The sequence below is a fragment of the Cydia fagiglandana genome, chromosome 16 (assembly GCF_963556715.1).
Source record: "Cydia fagiglandana chromosome 16, ilCydFagi1.1, whole genome shotgun sequence".
NCBI lineage: Eukaryota > Metazoa > Arthropoda > Insecta > Lepidoptera > Tortricidae > Cydia > Cydia fagiglandana.
This window is the reverse complement of record NC_085947.1, coordinates 6,815,447-6,837,510: the sequence shown is the minus strand read 5'-3', so window position 1 is coordinate 6,837,510 and position 22,064 is coordinate 6,815,447. Positions and strand designations below refer to the sequence as shown.

General features: G+C 35.7%; 4 protein-coding genes across 6 annotated transcripts in view; all 4 read right to left on the bottom strand.

The window, feature by feature from the left end:
- Nucleotides 1-5,058: 5,058 nt before the first annotated feature.
- LOC134671863 (ejaculatory bulb-specific protein 3-like) overlaps nt 5,059-22,064 on the bottom strand; it is a 46,830-nt gene continuing 29,824 nt past the window's right edge. For 2 of the 3 annotated variants that reach the window (XM_063529720.1, XM_063529721.1), the window contains exons 2-3: nt 7,173-7,360; nt 5,059-5,784 (exon numbers count right to left, since the gene is read on the bottom strand). In XM_063529720.1, the coding sequence (XP_063385790.1) occupies nt 5,603-5,784; nt 7,173-7,353 (363 nt within the window). In that variant the 5' untranslated portion in view covers nt 7,354-7,360 and the 3' untranslated portion in view covers nt 5,059-5,602. Of the gene's footprint in view, nt 5,785-7,172; nt 7,361-7,726; nt 7,865-22,064 lie in introns of those variants that run through there. The other variant, XM_063529719.1, reaches the window with a different exon arrangement.
- LOC134671864 (ejaculatory bulb-specific protein 3-like) lies at nt 9,404-11,805 on the bottom strand. The gene is made up of 2 exons (XM_063529722.1): nt 11,423-11,805; nt 9,404-9,619 (listed from the first exon to the last, which is right to left on the bottom strand). The coding sequence occupies exons 1-2, from the start codon at nt 11,598-11,600 to the stop codon at nt 9,435-9,437; spliced, it is 363 nt and encodes a 120-aa protein (XP_063385792.1). The 5' UTR covers nt 11,601-11,805; the 3' UTR covers nt 9,404-9,434.
- LOC134671866 (ejaculatory bulb-specific protein 3-like) lies at nt 13,832-14,517 on the bottom strand. The gene is made up of 2 exons (XM_063529724.1): nt 14,337-14,517; nt 13,832-14,030 (listed from the first exon to the last, which is right to left on the bottom strand). The coding sequence occupies exons 1-2, from the start codon at nt 14,515-14,517 to the stop codon at nt 13,852-13,854; spliced, it is 360 nt and encodes a 119-aa protein (XP_063385794.1). The 3' UTR covers nt 13,832-13,851.
- LOC134672213 (ejaculatory bulb-specific protein 3-like) lies at nt 16,494-18,356 on the bottom strand. Its single transcript, XM_063530114.1, has 3 exons — nt 18,176-18,356; nt 17,046-17,190; nt 16,494-16,548 (listed from the first exon to the last, which is right to left on the bottom strand). The coding sequence occupies exons 1-3, from the start codon at nt 18,354-18,356 to the stop codon at nt 16,494-16,496; spliced, it is 381 nt and encodes a 126-aa protein (XP_063386184.1).

The window sequence follows — 22,064 nt, the reverse complement described above, 5'->3', positions numbered from 1 at the left end:
CTAGAGGTTAAGCGCTACAATTAGATGATCTAAAATATCATGCATTTCTGTCCACTAAATAACTACATTACAAGAGCTCCGGATCGTACCTCCGTCTGACGGTACGATAGATATAAGGTAAACGTACTGGTGCTCTATGCGGTCCCAGTACATGTCATCTTGAAACTTAAGTCATTGTCAATAGAAGTGATAGCAAGGTGTCATCTATTGGACATTAGCATGTCGAGCACTAGTACATTTACTTTAATAGAATTCAATCAGCGTGCATGATGCCTATGTCAAGGAAGAGGCAGACATGCGTATTTCAATCCCAAAGATCCTGGTCACTTTACAAAATGCTAAAAGTGAACAGAAAACGACTTCTGCTATTCCATCGGACTACGTTACCTTTTTAACTTACCTTCGCGTGATCTAATGTGGAGCTAAAGCATATTGGTGATAATAATGAAGTATTACTTAATTAATGACGATTATGAATGGTGATGTTTGCAATAAATTTTTTAAGCATAACGTTTACGTTTTATTAATTTTAACCTTGTTTTAAAGTAAAATATATATCCTTAATAATAATTAAATAAAAAATAAGACCCACTTGGCGTATTTTGCAGAAATAGGTAAGTACTTACCTATTATTATATGTGTGCTTTAATATTAAAGTACAAAAGGCGCAAAACATGAGTGATAGTCTATCACCAAAATCTTTTCCTAAACATTAAGCGGTTAAACATAATTTCATAGAAAAATCGTCTAAAATAATTTCATGGTACAACAAAATACCGTAAACCTTACAAAAAATCTAAAAGTTATGAATAGCAGGAGGATGACGGGGCTAGAAGTGGTAGAACTACACCGATTTCTACTGTTTGTGACAAATTGTGGGTTTTTATATAAAAAAAAATCAGCGCATCCGGTAAGACTCGAACTTAGAACCATTTGGAACACCACCGGTCCAATCGCTCTAGTCTTAACCAACTGAGCTACAAGCAACTGAGTCGCAAGTTCGAGTTCGTTTTAAACATGGGGGCCACTTTTGGGGGGGTAAATGAGAAAATTAAGAAATAAAGTTTTTCAAACTATATCATGCTGGAAATCAAATGAAAGAGCTTACTGTAAGGATTTCAAATATATATTTTATATAATTTTCGAATAAACAGTTTAGAAGTAATTCAAGAAAATAGACAAAAATGACCATTTATCTCCGAAACTACTGGGTCTAAAATTTTGAAAAAAATACATAAAATATTAGGTCTATCGGCTCGATTCTGAAAATGAATTAGATCTCTACTAGACCTCAACAAGTTACGATATGGATAATTTAAAGATATTTGTAAGATAGATATGTCAAATTTGACGTTTCCGCGATTCTGGAGGTCCTCTTGAACGATTTCGACAAGTTATGACTTAGATATCCCAGTCACATCTAGTCGATATCTAATGTAAATCTAGTTGATCTCTATATCGTCTCTAGATCTTGTGATTATCTCTATTCCCGAATACGCGTGATTACCTATAGATGACAGGAAAACCTATTAGAAATGTACAGTCAATCGTGAGTCGGACTTAATTACTTAGTTTTTGATCCGACCCCTACGGATTTTTTTGATATTTCACTTACGTTTCACATAAAAAAATACATTGTTAGAAATTGTGTAATGTACGGAACCCTTGGAACGCGAGTCCGACTCGCACTTGGTCGGTTTTTCTTTTAATAGGTATAAAAATTGTAGTATCGCTCGCATACGTATCTGCTTGATAAAAAAAGTTAAATTTAATAATCAAAATGGCACACCCTCTATCATCATGTAGGGTCACTGCTACAGTTATGGGCCACTACATAGCAATTGGCCACTCTTAACAATAAGGTTTCAATTGGCTAGTTTCTTTCTGAATTATTAGGAGTGGCTTCTTGTTCTTTAATTCTTTATAACTTTCTAATACTTTAAGCGACTCGAATCTTGCCATACGATTAAATAAATTAGGAGTGGCCAATAACTATAGCAGTCACCCTATTGCTTACTTACTAATTTCATTAACCTCTAGCCGCCCATACGTCAAACCTTGCCAAGCAAAATGAAACTTTATTTTGTCAACACAAAGTTTAAATTAAAATGGAACAAGAGACCTTTTTATAGGTCTCTGGGCGGCTAGAGGTTATGCATTGTATATTCTGCGTTCATACACACTGACCATCTCCGGCGCTGTTATATAACTGTTAAAGTGACATTCCATTTCCAACTGCAGCTGCAATACTGTTCATTTCCTATGGAAATTGACAATGACAGCGACGCGTTTCCATAGTAAAATGAACAGTATTGCAGCTGCAGTTGGAAATGGAATGTCACTCTTAGTTCGCGACTTTGACCTTGATACTGGTTATAATTCGGTTACTTACATTTAAATATTTATTACGAGATGCTAAGTAGGTTACGACAGCCATTTGTTGAAGTTCCTTTGAATATTGCGTATTTAATGGGCAATTATCCTCTTAGTAGTGGAAAAACCGGTTCGATTTTCCTCTGAATTTCTGTCAACTCTAACATCTATTTCGTACGGTGCTATAGCTATACATAAGTACATATATATGTCACAATTTTACGCGTCTTTGGTACTTAAAATGTTTGTGCCAATATTTCTGGTTTGACCATTAACGTATATATATATATATATATATCTATGTCAATGGGTTTGACGCGATTTAGGGGGCTAGGCCCCCCCTAAAGTACAACACGTGAAAACTATGCAATAAAAAGTATTGCCGTTTTGGGCCGGTTTTTGTTATATTTGTATAATTAAGTAGGTTACTAGCTATATGTATTTTTTGTGGCCTCTTGCATTACTAGATAATTAGATAATTAATATTACTTTACACTACTACACGTGTCTTGTTTAAACTTTTTAAACGTTTGTAAACTAGATGAAAGGTATATGAATACGATAAAAACTTGTCTACACAGGAAGCTTAGCACGAGTGTACCGCGACAGTACCTCTATCTAAGGGCGATTTCAGTACAAGTCTACAAACTATATCGCGGTGCGCTGTATAGCTTAATAGCCTTAGCAACAGCAGAGTTGTTAGCAACAATACACTTCAAGAAGTAATGATTACTACAATGATTATTACTGTTATCTGACTTTAAAGTTACATCTACCAAATAGTTACCAAGTACGCGTCTATTTATCCAACCAACCAGTTTGACTTCAACACCTAAAGGATATTGCTAATGGATGAACAAACACACAAACTTCTCACTTCAACTTGATTATTACTTGTAAACAGGCTACACTGACAAACACCGTGTTATGCAATGACAAATTATTTACCTATTTAATCAATAATCATATGTTTGTCTAGCGTGGTATAGGCATGTAATGAGGAGGAATGAATACCATATACGCAAAAGAATGTTAAGGGAAGGCGACGGACTGTTAACTAATTAACAGTCCGTCGGACGGTATCGGCCTGTCAGTTGTTCGAAACTGTCAAAAATTTGTTCTAACTGACAAGCCGATACCCAGATACTCAGTGGCCCCCTTTAGGGATGAATATTGATGGACGGAAAGCGGATGTTAGACCCAAAAAACGACGGATGCACTGTGTGAAAGAGGATATGAGAAAGATAGGAATAGGAGTGAGTGCTGAGGTGACGAAGATAGAGGAGAATAGAAGAGAAAAACGTGTTAATAATGGATGGATAAGGGCACAAAGAAGATGTTTATCTACCTACTTTTAACCATCTTTAAACATGTCAACTTTGTAATTTGTTTTAAAACCTTTTAAAACAAGTTTCTGCTATGATGTTTGTTAGGTAAAAACAATTTGTGACGTTAAAGTTATTAGTCATCAAATTGCCTCCTCTTCATGACTTATGTTTATAAATTTAAAAATCGTGGTAATATAATTTAGGCTAGGTGCCCACGGGACGAAACTAAATGCTATCATTTCTATACATTCTTTACGTTTATCTTGGCGTTTCGTTTCGTGTTCTGCAAACGGTTGTTATTTTGGCTAGGGCTCCTAGTATTTTAATATAGGTACCTACACTTGTCATGTGTTGCAGTGCCTGTGATCTTGGTCGCCATTTTATTCATCTATTTTCTTTACTAGCCTCTTACCTTTAAGATCATTCCAGATGTAAACAAACAAAGGTATGGTGACATATGATGCAGAAAGATTGCGGTGTCAAAGATTATGGCTCGGCATTATACAACCGACCAATGAAACCGTTACGTCATTCGCGTCTGCGTCTGCGCAACGCTTGACACACAAATCGACACGCAATCGCACCAATTACAATTACTGCGTACAGTCAGCTTGGATTTTAGACTAACTATACAGTCACTTGTTTATTATTGTCATATTTTGTATGATGAAGCATCAAAAAATATTTAAGCCTTTCAAGTATTTGGGTTGAAATAAGTATTAGCGGGGCGCATAATTTGTAAGTAAATATGTAAAATGTATACACTTAATAAAGCTTGTAATGTATTACTGAACTTTTCAGGATAATCCTATTCGAAGGAATATATTTTGTAATAATAAAAAGTAATTAAAAATTTGAAAGGTTCAAATTAATATCCAAATAACTAGGTACTTCACATTAGAAGTATACTTAAGTAGGTATATACAAATAATACCTATATTTGGTAAAATTTAATAAATATGGGAGGCAGCTAAAACAATCAGTAAACTTATATAGTCATCTTTGATAATAATATATTGAGCCGACTGTACTGTCTCACTTAGATGTAATAAACTACAAAACAGTCATATTAATCATTAGGTAAAGGCAGTTTGCGTGTGAAATTTATTTTGATGTTTAACCGTAAGCTTAAATCAGTTTTCTTAGTGCATTTCGTAGTGTCATAGGTTTAAAGCAAAGTTGTACTATCAGAAGTAGTTCTCTTAATATTTATATTTTTGCTATGGTTCACGCTGCAAATGCTTGCTTTAATCCCACCACAGGCCTGCAAATGGCCAATACAGTATGTTAGGCCATTTGGCAACCAAACATGGCACGATTATCGGAATTGACGTTTCCAGGAAAATAACCAGCAAAATATGTCGGATATCTTTTATTACAAATCAGTCTATGTTGTGAAAATACAATAAATAATGCTTCCACAGAGCTACAAATTCATTTGCCAATTTTAGAAAATCATTAAGATTTTAAAAAGTACCTATCGACAACAGATGAGTTATAGGCAACATACAATCTTCTAATGCGAGATTTTAGGTTGAACTTTATTTATTTGGGCTAAGGGCCTAAATTCAATCGTTTTTGGAGATCGTAGCAGCCTTCCTATTCTAAAGGAGCCCACAGATTACCAGTTCGCCGGACGATATCAGCCTGTCAGTTGTTAGGAACTGTTACCTTTTGCGATTAAGACCTGATTTAGATGGCGCGCGAATTCGTATGCGATTTTATTACATTGAGGACTGTTGGTTACTTCCAATTACACGACCAATCAAATACCGCAATGTAATGAAACTCGCATGCGAGGTCTCGTACCGTCTAAATGAGCTTTACTGACAGGCTGATATCGTCCGGCGAACTGGTTATCTGTGGGCCCCTTAACTTAGCCTAAGCTTTAAAAACTACGTTTAGCTCTCAATGAACTTGTTGAAGTTGGCAATGTATTTGCCAGTCGGGTCGTTCTTCTTGACGAGCTCGTCCCACTGTCTGGGGTGTCTCGTCTGAATAGCTTTGATCACCTTCTTGATGTTTCCTTTCTGCTTCTCTGTGCATTTTGCGCATGTGGTCTCTACGGCTTCAGGTAGGGTCTCTGGAAAAATAATACAAAATAAATTAAACGGCTATTTTGATTATATGCTAATACATTAAGAGCTATGAGTACCTAGGACTTCTAAAACTAAATGTACATTTAAACAAATAAATATGTATAATCAAAAACAGACACCTAGTTATAAAGACTTCCATCCCTTTGTGCGATGATTTCCAGGATAGACCATATAAATGTGTATGGAGGCTATAAACATTTTCTTGAACTATCAAATGAATGGTTTGATACATAAATATGAAGGAGAGGGGAAGTTCTGAATTTTTCAGATCAGATAAATTATTATAGTCAAATCTGTAATTTATTTTCGTAATCATAAAATGTTTGTGTATATATCACATAAATACAATTAATGACAGTTGGAAAAACCGGCTGTTTAACAACTACGAGCATAATAAAGTAATTATTAAAGCAAGGACGGTCAGTTAAACGCATTCAAAAATAAAACTACGTCAATAAAGGTAATTTCCACGAGATGTTTAAATATATCTCGACATTTCCGTCTGGTACCCTTGACTGGCTCTTATTATTGTTAAGCATACGTTAAGGTTGTGATCGCTCAAACAAGTTTCGTACTTGCAACAAAAAAGCTACAAAACTGGACGTTAACCCGTTGAGGTAGTCGCAAAATAAAACTATACGGCGGTGAAACGAATCCGATTTAAACGAATTAATCGATTTACATATGGGTCGCTTAACTTCAAACTCGGGTAAATGTATCGACCCTTTTAGGAAATATCTGCCCTATTACCTTTTCTTAATACCAAAATCGCATGATCTGACAGATGGATTTGTGATGACCGAGTTTGAAGCTAAGCGACTCATATGTGACTGCAACTTTTAGGCCCAACAAAAGGACCTACGTAACGTACCCTAAATACATTAGGTAGTGTAAAATTTGTCCATTAGTCGGTTAACTCGGTTATCATTGTTATTGAACCTGGGTAGGTAAATGTTGTAAAAAAAATGCCTTTCGGGTACAGTTGTAAAGGTTGGTTAGCAATTTGTCGATATTTTGACCCGATTTCTGCGTTTTTCTGAGATCATGACAAACGTAAATAGGAAACAGGAAAAAATTGTCAAAAAGTTTATATATTCGTTTTGAGGGGCTATTTTGTTATCACAAGTAAGTACCTAACGGCGGAGTGTTAATTTAGGATAATGCAACTTAAAAAGGAAATATAAATTCTGTATCTTCTTATCAAAGTTTGATTGCCAGACAGAAATCCAGTTCACTCTAAATATGTGTCAATATAAAAACATACTTGTTACTACTTAACATCTCATGTCTCTTAAAATATTATTAAACGCTGCAAAAAGCGTACCATCGTGTATACGTATAGAACTGAAAAATCATAAGAAAAACTACTTACTTTTGAAATCCGTGCCTTCAGGTGTGCAACGGCCTTTATCCAAGAAGCAATTTATATACGACTTCAGTAGTCTGTCGTTTGTGATCAGCGTCTCCACATCGAAATTGTCGTATTTGGAGTTATATTTGTCGGCGGCCAACACCGCGACCAGCAGACAAGCAAACACGATACAGCTCTTCATATTGATTCTGCAATTCAAATTGAACGTTCGATTAATCAATACAGCTCAATTCTATTTTTAAAGGGCGTGCGAGACGATTGAAATACCGAATAACAATGAAATCTGCTCGAATAGAACTCATGGACATATACACGCTCCATGTGTCTTGAATTTTGATTAGTTTGTGATACAAATTTGATACCAAAGACGAATGAAGGGAACCGAACGCGGAAAATAAGTACAAAAACGACAGCCAAGCCTGTGGCGAGGCATTTCCTTCACTAAATAGACAAGTAGGTTGTGTAGATTGCGCTGTGTTCCACTCTAGTTCACAAGGATCACAATATTTCTCAGTAAGATAATATAACCGGCGATTCGTTAAATGTTCACCCACCTTTTACTCTCAATAGCGTACCCAAAGACTAGCCCAGCAGAAAGCGACAGTGCTTTTATATTGTCGACGATAAACCCACTACCTTCACCGGCTTACGGCCCGGCCGGACTAGTAAAATGTCAATCGATTTTGAACTTTTCTCTTGTACACTTTGGGGTGCGAATTGAACAGCGCATTCAAGCACTGGGACCTTTGCAACGAGCATGTTTGCAGCCGTCTCTTAGAGCCTATAATCCAAACATACGTGGATTACTGCACCTTACCAGGAAACTTGAGTAACTCATGGTTTTGCGTAGAAAGGAAAACACAGTTTAATGGTGGCGATGGTACTGTTTTACGATCTATTGTGTCTATGTGTACTATTTATAGATACCTTTTATATGGATAGACTTCGTCGATAAGCACTTCTATATTGTTAAACAATCGTTTGTTAATATTTGGAGATCCATATTTAGTCGGACTACATTTATAATTATTTAATATGTCAACTGTAATAATGCATGTCAGCAGCAATAGTCTTCATTTTATGGAGTCTGATCAAGAAAGATTTTTACCGAACCGAATGATGGTGTCTATGACTGTTAGCACATCAATTTAATTAGAAATGTATCATTTATGTACCTAATAAAAACATATTTCCTCGCTTATTTCTATCAATCCCAACCAAAAGATAGGGAACTATTGATTATGTATAAAGGGCATTTAACATAGTACCTTAACGTAACTAATTTATTAATAGGTCATGTTGATTATCCAATTAAATAATGTTGGTACCTACAGCATTAAAGTTAAGAACACTGTAATCAAAATTTCAAATTCCATTACCTTATAGATAATAAGTATAATCAGTTTCCATTAATCTTGAGTAACTCGTATGCTCGTGCGGTCTTATCCGATATCTACTACTTATTACCTCCTGCTAATAAACATTTACCTACTGCTAATACCTATCTAAGGCCCACTTGCACCATTCCACTAACCCGGGGTTAATCGGTTAAACCTGGAGTTACCATGGTTACCAGTACAATTTGACACTGGGTTGACGGTTAAACCGCTTAACCCCGGGTTAGTGGGATGGTGCAAGTGGGCCTAAGGGTTTACGCTATCTGAGATTAAGACTAAAGTACGGAGATATCGGATTTGATTGAAAAAAATATTCCCGTATACCACTGATCTAATACTTGAATTAAGATATGAAAACCGGGCAAGTGCGAGTCAGACTCGCGCACGAAGGGTTCCGTACAAATAAAAAAAAAAAAGCAAAAAAGGCAAAAAAAAACGGTCACCCATCCAAGTACTGACCCCGCCCGACGTTGCTTAACTTTGGTCAAAAATCACGTTTGTTGTATGGGAGCCCCACTTAAATCTTTATTTTATTCTGTTTTTAGTATTTGTTGTTATAGCGGCAACAGAAATACATCATCTGTGAAAATTTCAACTGTCTAGCTATCACGGTTCGTGAGATACAGCCTGGTGACAGACGGACGGACGGACGGACGGACAGCAGAGTCTTAGTAATAGGGTCCCGTTTTACCCTTTGGGTACGGAACCCTAAAAAGGTCAATGTCAAACCCCATACATTTTGTCAGGAATGTGACGGTAAGATGTTAAAAGAGTTAAGTCGCGCTTTAAACTACAAGTTAAAATGTAAATGCCCTAATACAGTTCAATACCTACCTATTTCGAAAACCTCCAAGGCTAAACTTCTTTAAGCATCAGCTATTTTCCTTTCAAAGTTATCGTAGTTCTGGTTAGTAGGATCTATCTTCTTCTTCAGCTCGGCGTGGCTCTCAGGGAGGTCTCGTTTGAACGCCGCGAAGGTGCGCTTGGCGAAGCGTCGTTGCGACGGCGTGCACTTCGCGCAGCCTGTGGCCACTAATTCTGGCAGGACCCCTGAAAATATAGCTTGTGAGTGTTTTCGTCTTGCTAAAAATTTGTTTTAACCTCGTTAGAATTCGTAAGAAGGATTTGGGGATTTCTTTCATTTCTGTAAGAGTTTAAATCAACCAACAAGTACACCGGAACTTACGAGGATCCGTGTTTTGTTACCTACACACTTTAATTTAGCTTCACCGCGTATGTGTATATGTAATTATGTATGTGTTTTTTAAGTTGCTTATGTGCTTCATATCTTGTAACTTAAATTTGAACCACTTCAAGGTGTATGATGATACACACGTCACTTTGGATCACCAAAAATCATCAGATTATGCTACTTAACATGTCTATTATTACTCGCTTATGAATTGGGCAAACAAAAGCGGTTGGTTATTAGATTAATAAGAAAACCTAAACAGCGTCAGTAAAATTAAATTGCTTTGTTATTATTATTATTATAATTATCTATCCCCTTAGATTTTAAGGGCCTACATATCCTTCGTCTTTTGATAGGCTTTCGTGGGGATATAAATCCAACACATAGAGGCCCCTTGGAGAGCTTCAATGTCATGATGTAGAATGCCATGCCATAACCATGCCATGTCATGTAATGCCATGAACCGGTCTCAGCAGGCATTAGGACTATTGTAGAAAAAGTGAACAGTATACCGGTTTATACCTAAAATGAAGTTTGGGTGAACAATGAGACTGGGCTATTGTAGAGAAGTCGCCGAAGTCGGACACTTGCCATAACAATGTTTTACACGTTATCGAATTATCTATTTATTATTATAATGTTTGTACTCAAAAGGCAGATGGCAACTGATTAAAATAAATTACTTATTTTCTCTCCGTCAAGGAGGACAAGCGCCAAGCGACTTTGAAATGTTTTTTTTTAATTAAAGATATGAAATCAGTGTCCAATTAAAAACTGGTTCTACCAGTAACTTCAAAACAATTTTGTCTCAATGTATTCAATGAACGTTTGATGGCTGTTTTGTCCTATTATTCGACCTAAACTATGCAGTGGAAATTACAGTGTCAATTTTAGTATTTTTTTACTACGACGATAGAAGTAGTCGTCAATATCTAATCAATCTTTAATCTTTGAAATAAGTGGTTTAGGTGACGTGCTACAAAATTAGTACTCATGCAAGCCTCAGCCTGCAAATAAATCATGCTCATGTTCGCAAATCTAACTACTACAGTTTAATTAGGGTATTTTACACGTGCTTTACCTACTTAGCTTCACACGGCACATGTATTTTGTCTATTTAATGCAAATATTGCAAATTAGGTAAATTCGAACTATTAACCGGTATCTTATTAAGCTAATCTCATGACGCACGGTACGTACCTACACACAAGTTACGAAAGGAATTTTTGACGAAAACTATAGTCCGTTTTTTTTAGCATTAGAAAGAACTTCGCAGAAGTTTGCTTGTGGTTCTAAATCTGGCATTTTTAGCAGTACCAATTTGAAGTAAATTATATGTATTGACCATGCTACATTAGATAATTCAATAATTATTAACAATTAACGAGCCTGATAAAAACTGCACGCTTACTTCTGCGGAGTTCTTTCTAATGCTAAAAAAAACGAACTATATAGTAGGTACTAATCTATTCATAAAAACTTTATAAGTAACTTTTTCCTTTTTTAAGTCGTACTTGAATACGGTCCTAAATTTACGTTCGATGTTTTGCCTGTTTAGATTTCGAAGAGCGGTTAATAATATTGCAAATAATATTTTCTCCCAAATTATGTTTATACGTTACATTAGTATGATAGGATAGGTTAGGATCTTAGGTACTTACGTTTGAACACTCTTCCCACTGGAGTGCAAGGCCCTTTATCCAAGAAGCAATCCATATATTTCTGCAGAAGCCTGGGATTCTCAACCAACGTATCGACGTCGAAATAGTCGTATCTTCTATTATAATAATCGTCAGATGCAACTGAACAAACGAGGAAGCAAAACAAAAACACTCTCATTGTCTCAATCCATTTAAAGTTATATCACTTGCCGAAATTATCCTTATTATTTCGTAAACCGTTGCAGATGCAAAATTGATTTCGCAATGCTCGACCTGATCCTAATGACGTAACGTTTGGAATTACTTCTATATATAACCAACTCATCTCATATTTAATGCATGATAAATAAAGTGATGCTTCACGTACGGATTCAGCCTTCAATCACAAAATGAGGAAGCGATGTGTAAATATATCTAGTAGAACTAAACAGTCTTTGTTGATATCAACACAAAGATGGTTGAGACTGAGGTTTGAAACTTCCTTACTGTTTATGCGTTGATACAGGAGTATTCTTCGCGTGATCTTATTGGCTCACTGTATAATGTCCAGCCAATGGGAAAACAGAACGCATGCGTCCGCAAAATGTGAAGTAAATACAAAAAAATTGGTCAAAAAAAAGACCCACTGAGGTCATCTGGTCTACAATATTTTAAACTCTCGCGTTTTGAAGACGTTCACATCGACGTTTGTGGTTAGTCGGTCCGTATGTATTGGTATAATCTGCATAGTTTTTAATTAAATATGTACTACAAGCAGTCGTCAGCCTTTCTTTCATTGTACTAGTTTGTCGGGCAAACCGTGAGGTCCGGTGGGATGCTACCGGGAAACGCATTAAAATAACTGCTTAGCAGTGTTGGGCGTAATTAATTACTCGTGTAATTTAATTACTAATTGAATTACATGTAATTGAATTACAATGTAATTGAATTACATAAAATTTAATTACATGTAATTAAATTTTCTGTGTAATTTGCAATTGTAATTACATTAATTAGTAATTAAATTACTCAATTACTTTTCATTTACCTTTTTAATAATATGCAAATATGAACAAATTTACTTGGAGTAATTATAAAGAAAAACTTTTATGAATTCCATTATACGCTGGATAACGTTATAACATATTTTTTGTCCCTGGAATCATACCTTTACAGGGTACTATGTGACAAACCACGTTGAATATGGCGGTCGGCGCTTACGTCGCGTAGCACCGCATTAGTATTGGGGCGCCGCTAATAATGACGTAAGCGCCAACCTAAGGTGCCTTTCGGGTTGGACTGTAGCAAAGGGGGGCTGGGACTTAGAATTTTTTTTGACAAAGTGGTGTCATTATGACACTATTTTTAAATGATTGTAATGTGTAGATCACGTCAAAATAAGCATCTTTTACTGAAAAAACTTTTCTCTAAAATAAAAAATGGCTGAGTTAGACGCCTCCAAAGATTGATTTTTTAAAGGGAGCTGGGACTTAGAAAATTTTCATCGCGAGTGGTATCATTATGACATATATTTTAATTGATTGTAACTTATAGAACACGTCAAAATAAGCTACTTTTACTTGAAAAACTTTTTTCTAAAACTTTATTAAGAACTGTTTTAAAACCCCTGTTTTTTTAATTTTCTCAAAAAAAAAACCAAGTCCCAGAAACGGCCCCCCTTTGTTACAGTCCGCTATTTTCAATTTTAGAAAAAAGTTTTTCAAGTAAAAGTAGCCTATTTTAACGTGTTCTATACGTTACAATCATTTAAAATATATGTCATAATGACACCACTCGCGATGAAAATTTTCTAAGTCCCAGCTCCCTTTAAAAACATCAATCTTTGGAGGCGTCTAACTCAGCCATTTTTTATTTTAGAGAAAAGCTTTTTCAGTAAAAGATGCTTATTTTGACGTGATCTACACATTACAATCATTTAAAAATAGTATCTTAATTATTAATGACACCACTTAATCAGAAAAAAATTCTAAGTCCCAGCCCTCCCTTTGCTACAGTCCAACCAAAGTTAACATTGACAATGTTGCTTAGTCAAATTTAAAACCATTCAAAATGTTCATCTGATTTTGGAAATAAAGATGATCAAAAACTTGCATTCTATAAAAGTAATTGTAATTCAAAAAAGTAATTAAATTACAAATTTTAATTACTAAATGTAATTAATAATTTAATTACTAATTACATTTTGCAATTGTAATTAGTAATTAAAATTTTAATTACTTTCCACATGTAATGGAAATTATTTGTTGGAATTACATTTTGTAATTGCAATTGTTAATTAGTAATTCAATTACTTTTTGCCCAACACTGCTGCTTAGGACAGAGATATAAAAGATAATTCCTTAGTAAATAACAAACAGGGTTTAATTGAACAAGATCATTAACAATTATACACGTCTGTAACGTTATTGGGATGTATCGAGTGTCAGCATTTATGCAACAGCCTTAGCCAACGGTCCAAAATACTTGTTTTCTGGGTCGAACTTCTGTCTGAAGACTTCAAAGTCGGCAGGGGCCTTTTCCTGTAGACCAGTGAAGAATGTCTTAAAGATCACCTTTTGTGGAGCTGTGCATTTAGCACACGCTTGCTGTATCCCTTCGGGCAGGTCAACTGAAAAATAACAATTTAATGGTCGTTTTAGGAATGACTAAAGGTGTTCTATGAGTGTCTATCTTTTTATTCAGCTATCAGAGATACTTGACACATGACTTGACTTGAGAGAGACTTTTGGTGTATACTTTTGACGAGTAGTCTGTTACGCTTCTTTGCATGCTGGCTGTACAACCTAACTTAAGGTGACAGTCCATTTCCAACGACAGCAGCACTACCATTCATTTTACTGTGGAAATTGACGATAACACCGACGCGTTCGTACTAGTAGTGCAGCTGCGGTCAGAAATGGAATGTTGCACTTACCCTTTAATCTGGCCTGGAGCTGGTTACACGGGCCCTGGTCCACAAAGCAGCTGAACCAGGAATTCAGCAACTCCGGGTTGCTGACCACCTCATCGATGTCCAGTTCCTCTTTCTCCAACTTGTAGGTGTCCTGGCCCGCGACCAACACCACCAGGGTAGCAAGAGCGATGAAGAGTTTCATTCTGTCATACACCACTATCATGCACCAGCGTCTCAAAAATGGGATAAATAATAAGTAGGTGTTTACGAGTAATAGTTGATTTATCAGGAGACATGTTAATATGTACTCGTATATTTTTCACCACACCAGCTCGGAAAGGCTTACTTTGCACTTCAAAAACGGATAGCAAAGTTGCACTTTGCTATCAGTAATTCACATGTGAGACAAAGGCATTAAAATGAAAATTTTGAGTTGTTTTCTTATGTTTTCTGGTAGAATTGACTTTTAACTGATGATTTTGGATAATAAATTTAATAGATAACAGTCATTTGAACTTGATTTGGTTTTATTTTGTTTGATATTTTCTATTTAATATTTGCTTCGGGTTGGTGGGGTGAAATGTATTTTTGACATTATTTACATTAGTTTAATTATTTTTATTCATCATTTTTCTTAGGCTAGGGTTTTTATAATATGAATATAAAAGTAAAATATAAAAACACTTACAAAACAATAAAAAATACATATAAACACATTATAAAAAACCTAACCTAGGGTGCCGCCAGCAGCGGGGCACGGCCCAAGCTACCGGTGGTCAGGGCTGCAGAGAGAGGAACCGACGTACTATCCGCGCCGTATCCAAGATCACTGCCTTCTGCATCTGTCCCTTGATCCAACCACATAGCGAGAGTCTCTCGAGATGTTGGTCGAGACTCTTCGCTATTAAACCGTTCACTGAAACGACTATCGGGACAATGATCGTCGAATCAACATGGCGGTTATCTCGTTATCATTGTTTAATTATATCTTAATTGTTATTACTCGTATTTTCATTATTTTATTTCTATGATATGTTTCCCTTAAATCAATTATATTAGAGTAATATTTTAAATTAAGCTAGTTTTTATTTAAATTTTATTTTATATGTTTCTCAGCCTTAATGAGCCATGTTGCTTGAATTAAATATATTAATAATAGAGAAATATGATGTATAGAGTGCTCTATATATCAGTTTTGGTATCAAAATCATTTTCAGATACATCAAGCATCGAGCAGCGGAATTTAAAAAATAAAACATCTCACCTGCAACAGCAAAAGAAGATTGAAGTATTTTGCTTCCTCCAAGCTTTTTATATGTGATTTAATTCTTGACAATCTCGTTACCCAAGGTTAGTTTTTATAAGGTGCAGATTAAAAAATTGATATTTTTCCATTTTTTAATCGGCATTTGAAAGATATGCATATAAATTGAAGCGTTCAGTCGCGACCAGAATGAATAAGTTATTTTTCTCATAAAAACAAGCCACAGGTCTTAAATTCTGTATCTATAGGTATTTAAATAAAAGTAAATAAACAATTTTTATATTTTCGGGTAGTTATAACATTTATTAAAATCTAAAGTCAATATATTATAATATAATAAAATAATCAGGAATATAAATCTAAAACTAACTACAATTAAAATAACCTAAAATTAAAACTACCTACAAAACTAAAACTAAACCTAAAAATCTATATCTAGAGAGGGTCCCTGGGGCATAGTGCCAAGAATGCTGGCAGCATTTCCTCGCTGGATCGCAACGCTTATGCGTTGAGCGAGGAAGCTGCCAGCTCTTTTGTCCCCAGAGACCTCAACAAGCCGTTTGGACAAATCTGTGACATTTATTGGTTAACCGACCAATTACAAAATTGCCTGGATCAGTCACTGAACGACCTGACTTTAACCTATCGTGTAATGTTTTTTCTACCCTCAACTGGCTTAAGGAGCAATTTAAGGGTAGATTTTGTTTACTTTTATTTAAATACCTAAAGATACAGAGTATAGCTAATACCTGCACGGATATGATGGTCGTTTTTGTCTATATGACAGCACGATAAAACGATATCCGTCACTTTCTATCCCGCGGTGTTAAACAGTGACAGTTATTTTATCACGTGGATATAGGCATTCATAATACGCCTGCTGCCTTCTTCCTTTCTACAATCTTTCTTTGTAGTTAGCCGGGCAGATCGTCAGGTCCGATGGGATGCAACGGGTTATCCGCAGATGCTCTAAAACGCAAAATGACTAGTGTGTTGTTTTGCCTAAATCGCAATTAGTCTATATCGCAAACGGTCTAGAACGCAAAATGCCCACTTTTTATATCACCACATTTTACATAGAGGTAGGTTAGGTTCGTTAGGTATCTTCAAATGGCCGAAGGCTAAACAGCAAAGAATAGGGGCTCCGTCGACATCGCTATAAAGTTAAAATAAATCAGAAAAAATAATTCGGGCATTTTGCGTTCTAGACCGTTTGGGATGTAGACTAATTGCGATTTAGGCAAAACAACACACTAGTCATTTTGCGTACTACACCATCAACGGGGAGAAACGTTAAAATAAGAAGGGTTATGACAGAGTTATAAAAGATGATTTATTAAATAACAAACAGCGTTTAATTCAACAAGATCATTAAAAATCATATGCGTTTATTACGCCTGTAACATTATTGGCGCATATCGAGTGCCAACATTTATGCAATAGCCTTATCCAACGGTCCAAAATACTTGTTTTCAGGGTCGAACTTCTGCCTGAAGACTTCGTAGTCGGCAGGGGCCTTTTCCTTTAGACCAGCGATGAATTTCTTCAGGATCACCTTCTGTGCAGCTGTGCATTTAGTACACGCTTGCTGTATGGCTTCGGGCAGGTCAACTGAAAAAAAAAACAATTTCGTTATTCTTTTATGCAGATCTATATCTGAATCCCTAAAGTCTATTCTCCTATCTTTGCATTCCCTAATATTGTCTGTCATAATGATCAGTTGTCCTAACACTAAAAACCCTAATTTTTGTTTAGAACCTTACATTATGGAAAATAATCGTTATGACAATTGATCGTTAGGGCATGTGCCCATTAGGACAAACCAGTTAGGGCAAGTGACTTTAGGACAAACGTTCTTAGGGAATCAGAATGACACCCGTTTTATGCCATGATGGTAGCAAACTAGCCTACACTACTCCTGATGGTATCGACTCTTGCAACTGTCATGGTGGTAATGTGATGACCGCGCTTCGAACCCTTTAGTTGTGGTATCCATACATTGCATTCAATGAACTTATGTTTCTATACTAAATACTCTAAACACTACAAATATAAAAACAAAGCGGAAATGATTTTCCACTCAAAACAGAGCAGAACCCCTGATGTACCCAAAAATTGTTACAATGTAATCTAACGTGCACGAAAAGATATAAGGCGCATTTATCAGACTTGGATGCACCTGTAGATAATTTAGGTATCGCTGGGGCCATGCTGTTGAAGCGGACTTGCGCGATCTCCAAGGAGATAACTGGTGGGCACAGGTTCGAGACAACTGGCGTGTACTCGTGTCGGAGACCAAGACTTATTGTAGGGCATTTGGGTCACTGCGCCATTAAATAAGTTTAGAAAAAGGCTAAAATGATTGGAGATTGCTCTTCAAGACTAAAATGTTTTGGTCATTACTGTACAATTACCATCGTTAGTAGCGTATGAAACAACGCGCTTAAAGTATCTGGCACCCTCGATTACTTTTCCAATTAGGGATATACATATATTGGCGTTCAAGTGTATAGATCTGCAACAGTTTGATTGTTCTACCTCTATGTATAGTGCGTAGTCTGATACGCTACTTTGGATGCTGTGCATCCTAACTTACCTTTAAAGCTGGTCTGGACCTTGTCACACTGGCCCTTTTCCACGAAACAATTGAACCAGGCCTTCAGCGACTCTGGATTGCTGACCAGCGCATCGATGTCCAGGTCGTCATTCTCCGGCGTGTAGGTTTCCTGGCCTGCGGCAAGCACCACCAGGGTAGCGAGGGCGATGAAGAGTTTCATTCTGTATAGCTGTGGGAAAAAGTCGTTATTTTACTTACTTGCGTATTGCAGTATTGGACTATAGTTGGGAGGTTGGTACGGTATACATAATTATAATTACTTTGGGTCACATTGCTTAATAGGGTCAAACAATACTCAAATTTTTACACAATATTCTCCAGAAAAGTACCGAAACTTTATCTGATTTCTCGATAATTGGTTAAAATAAATATAAAATGTATCTAATCGTCAATAAAGTCACTGCTGCCACTTGCACTAATATATGAATAAGTTTTTTTTACAACACACACAGACATTAAAATATCTAACCTTTTTTAGATAGTATGTATATAAGTTGAAGTGAGGTTAGTGTCTCGACCAACACTAAAAGACGACTAAGTAACAATACTGCATTACCGATAGGCGAAAGTGATGAACTTTGACTTTATTATCTTCCTCGTTAACTAAATAAGCAATATTGTTGCTAAGTTAATTATTATTGTAAATAAATCACTTCGCTTGACAAAAGATAAGGCCGCAGATTTAAATCCAATAAACATTATTTAGTTGTCATCCTTATATCAGACAAATATTGCAGTATTAACATAACAGGGTGGCTAAAAAATAACAGCATTCCCATTGCCAGGGAGGTTTTGCAATTGTACTGAGCAATTTTGACTATGGTACCCATGCCGAAATAGCGAAAAAAAAAATCCTCCCATAGAAAATAAACCAGCCAAAATGTATGAAACAGCCAAATTTTTTTCGTGTACCTATTGGGGTTGGACAAATAGTAAAAGTTGCTCAGTATAATCCCAAAACCTCCCTGGCAACGAGAATGCAGTAATTTTTTAGCCACCCTATATTTTCACTGATATATCAAAATTAATAATTTACAGTTAATTTTGACAGCTCTTGCACCAACCTGATTATATTTAATAAACTTTAGTATTTCAATAAATTGCATTTATGCTGATTATAAAAAATAAAGCCTCATCTCACCTGCAACACCATAAGAAGAATGAAGTTCTTGCTTCCCCCAACCTTTTTATATGTGATTTAATACTTGACAATGACTTTACCCAAGGTTATTGTAAGTTTTTATAAAGTAAATGTATTTTTTTCTTTTAACCTGCATCTGAAAGATAAGAATATAAATTGAAGCGTTCAGTCGTGACCAGAATGAGTAAGTGATTTTTCTTATACAACGAGAAACAGATCTTAGGGCCCGATTCGGATTTTGAAATAGACATCTTTTAGACAACACCAAGATACGATAACGATATGTTTAAGTTCTAACCTGTCAAATTTGACATTTGCGCGATTCTGGAGATACTCTTGAACGATTTCCACAGGATATGACTTAGAGATCCAATTCACATCTAATAGATATCTTACTCTATCTAACGTAAAAGTGACATTGGTTGCCCGAATTGCGCTTCAAAAGAGAACTAGTTGATATCTAAACTATAACGTATCTAGAATGGATCTAGTACGTGTCGTCTCTTGTGAATATCTTGAAGTTGGAATACGGCAATTAGTTACTTGTTCTTAATTTAACAAAGTTAGTTTAGACAAGGGAATAATCAAGTTAGTGTGAAGGTGCTGCTCAGACATTTAATTTTAGTCGGATCCTATAGAATAGACATTAAAATACAGTAAATATACTTATACTAGTTACTGCCCGCTATTTCGCCTACGTGAGATGTTGATAATGATGATTAAAAAAAGTCCTATCCTATGTCCTACCTCGGGCTTTAAACTATCTCCATACCAAATTTCAAATCAGTTCAACGGTTTAAGCGTGAAGAAGTATCAGATAGACAGAGTTACTTCAAAGAAACTTATTATTCAATCCTTTAGGTCGTTTTCCAGAACTGATTTATAAAAATGTACGGAACCATGAAGAGGATTAATTTTCCTTATACAAATCTACATATTACCTACTCTTACACGTGTTAACTTATTAAGCATGATAACAATCCTACACACGTTTAAGGAAAAAATCTAATCTGAAATGGTCATCTCATTTTAGTGCAGGTAATCTCATGACTCTAGAGTTTAAAGGGTTATGGCCACTTATGGCTGATTATTTTAAAGAAATCCGCTTGTAATAAAGTTTAATATAAATATCATCTAATGTTATACACCGTGTTTTTTTGATTTCCGTTAATTTCAGGGGTGCATTCCTGAGCTTAAATCAAGTAACTTTTTTCAAAGACACCGATATCTAATTAACTCCATTTCGGAGATAATCAATTTTTTTTCCTATAAGGCCTCTACAACCGTGTACACTTGCCTTAGGGCCGGTACATATTGATTAGTGTTTAGAATGAGTTCATGCATTTGCTACTAAGCTTAAGTACAATCTCGGTCGATCGATGATCGAAATGACATTGATATGTCACAGATTTCAATTGTTTGGTTGAGTTAAATGTAATGCCCGTGTTACAACAACGCTATCATCATCATCATCATCTCAGCCATAAGACGTCCACTGCTGAACATAGGCCTCCCCCTTGGACCTCCATACGTGCCGGTTGGAAGCGACCCGCATCCAGCGTCTTCCGGCGCCGGCGCTGATTAACAACGCTATATGCTACATTTATTTACTTTTTAAACTTAATTTATTTTTTCAAAAAAAGCAAAAAAAATTTTTTTTTAATTAACTATGCCATTTAGTTCTTTTAAACATACTTAACCATACCCCGAAGTTAACGGAATTCAATAAAAACACGGTGTATATTGGTGTCTATTCGCATTACCCAATTTGCCCGAATATTCGTGTAAATAGTGTCTGTGCGGAAAGAGAAGAGTCGTAAAAGGTATGGGAATCAATAAATTCTATGACTCTTTTCTTTCCGGACAGACTCTATACTATGTAATATCTAAAAACAAAACAAATATTTACAGAGCCGGGTAAGAGCTACTTACGGAACGTATTTTAAAGGTATAGGTACATATACCTACCGTGTATACTTTACAATGGTTTACATTGTTGCCAAGGTAGGGTCTGACAATAAGATCCATGAGAAATGGACAGAACTCCTTAAATAGTTGCCTACAGTTATTTAGGTATTTTCTAATGTTATATACTTGGAAAGCACAATGTAACTATTGTGGCGCATTGTAAACAATTAGAAGGAATAACTAATTGAACATTATACATCATATGTACGTATGGTTAAGATAGATTGACTTATTTTATTCTTTTAGTGTTAGTATTTTCTTAATAAAGCGCTGATTGCGCTGCCAAGCGCCTATCACTATGTTGACCGACCCTCATATTGGGGCCGCGAGTGTGTATCGGAACTTATTCCATATAAACCGCTACTGCAGCATCTTTCAATGTGCCAAATTTTGCCTGCTGTCTTGAAAATATGTGCCTTCACCTTTTATTTTCAAGGGTTTTTTTTTTTTTGGTTTGTCAATGTGCCTTTTTGTTAGCGTAACAGCTGTGAATTTGTCGACCCTATCATATTAAGTTTATGCTAAATTTACACTTGAAATTGTGTTTTTTTTCTGTGCACATTAAAATACAGAACTTTTTGAACAACTATAAAAAAACTGACCTACTATATAAAAGACTGACCTAGTTAAATTATATTTTATGTTAATTGTTCGAATGCTTGTCTATCTTTTGCAACTGTACATAGTTTTACCGTGGAAAATAGTTTTAATAAATACTTACATGCATTGTACACCTACTTTGGTATGTCAACGAGATGA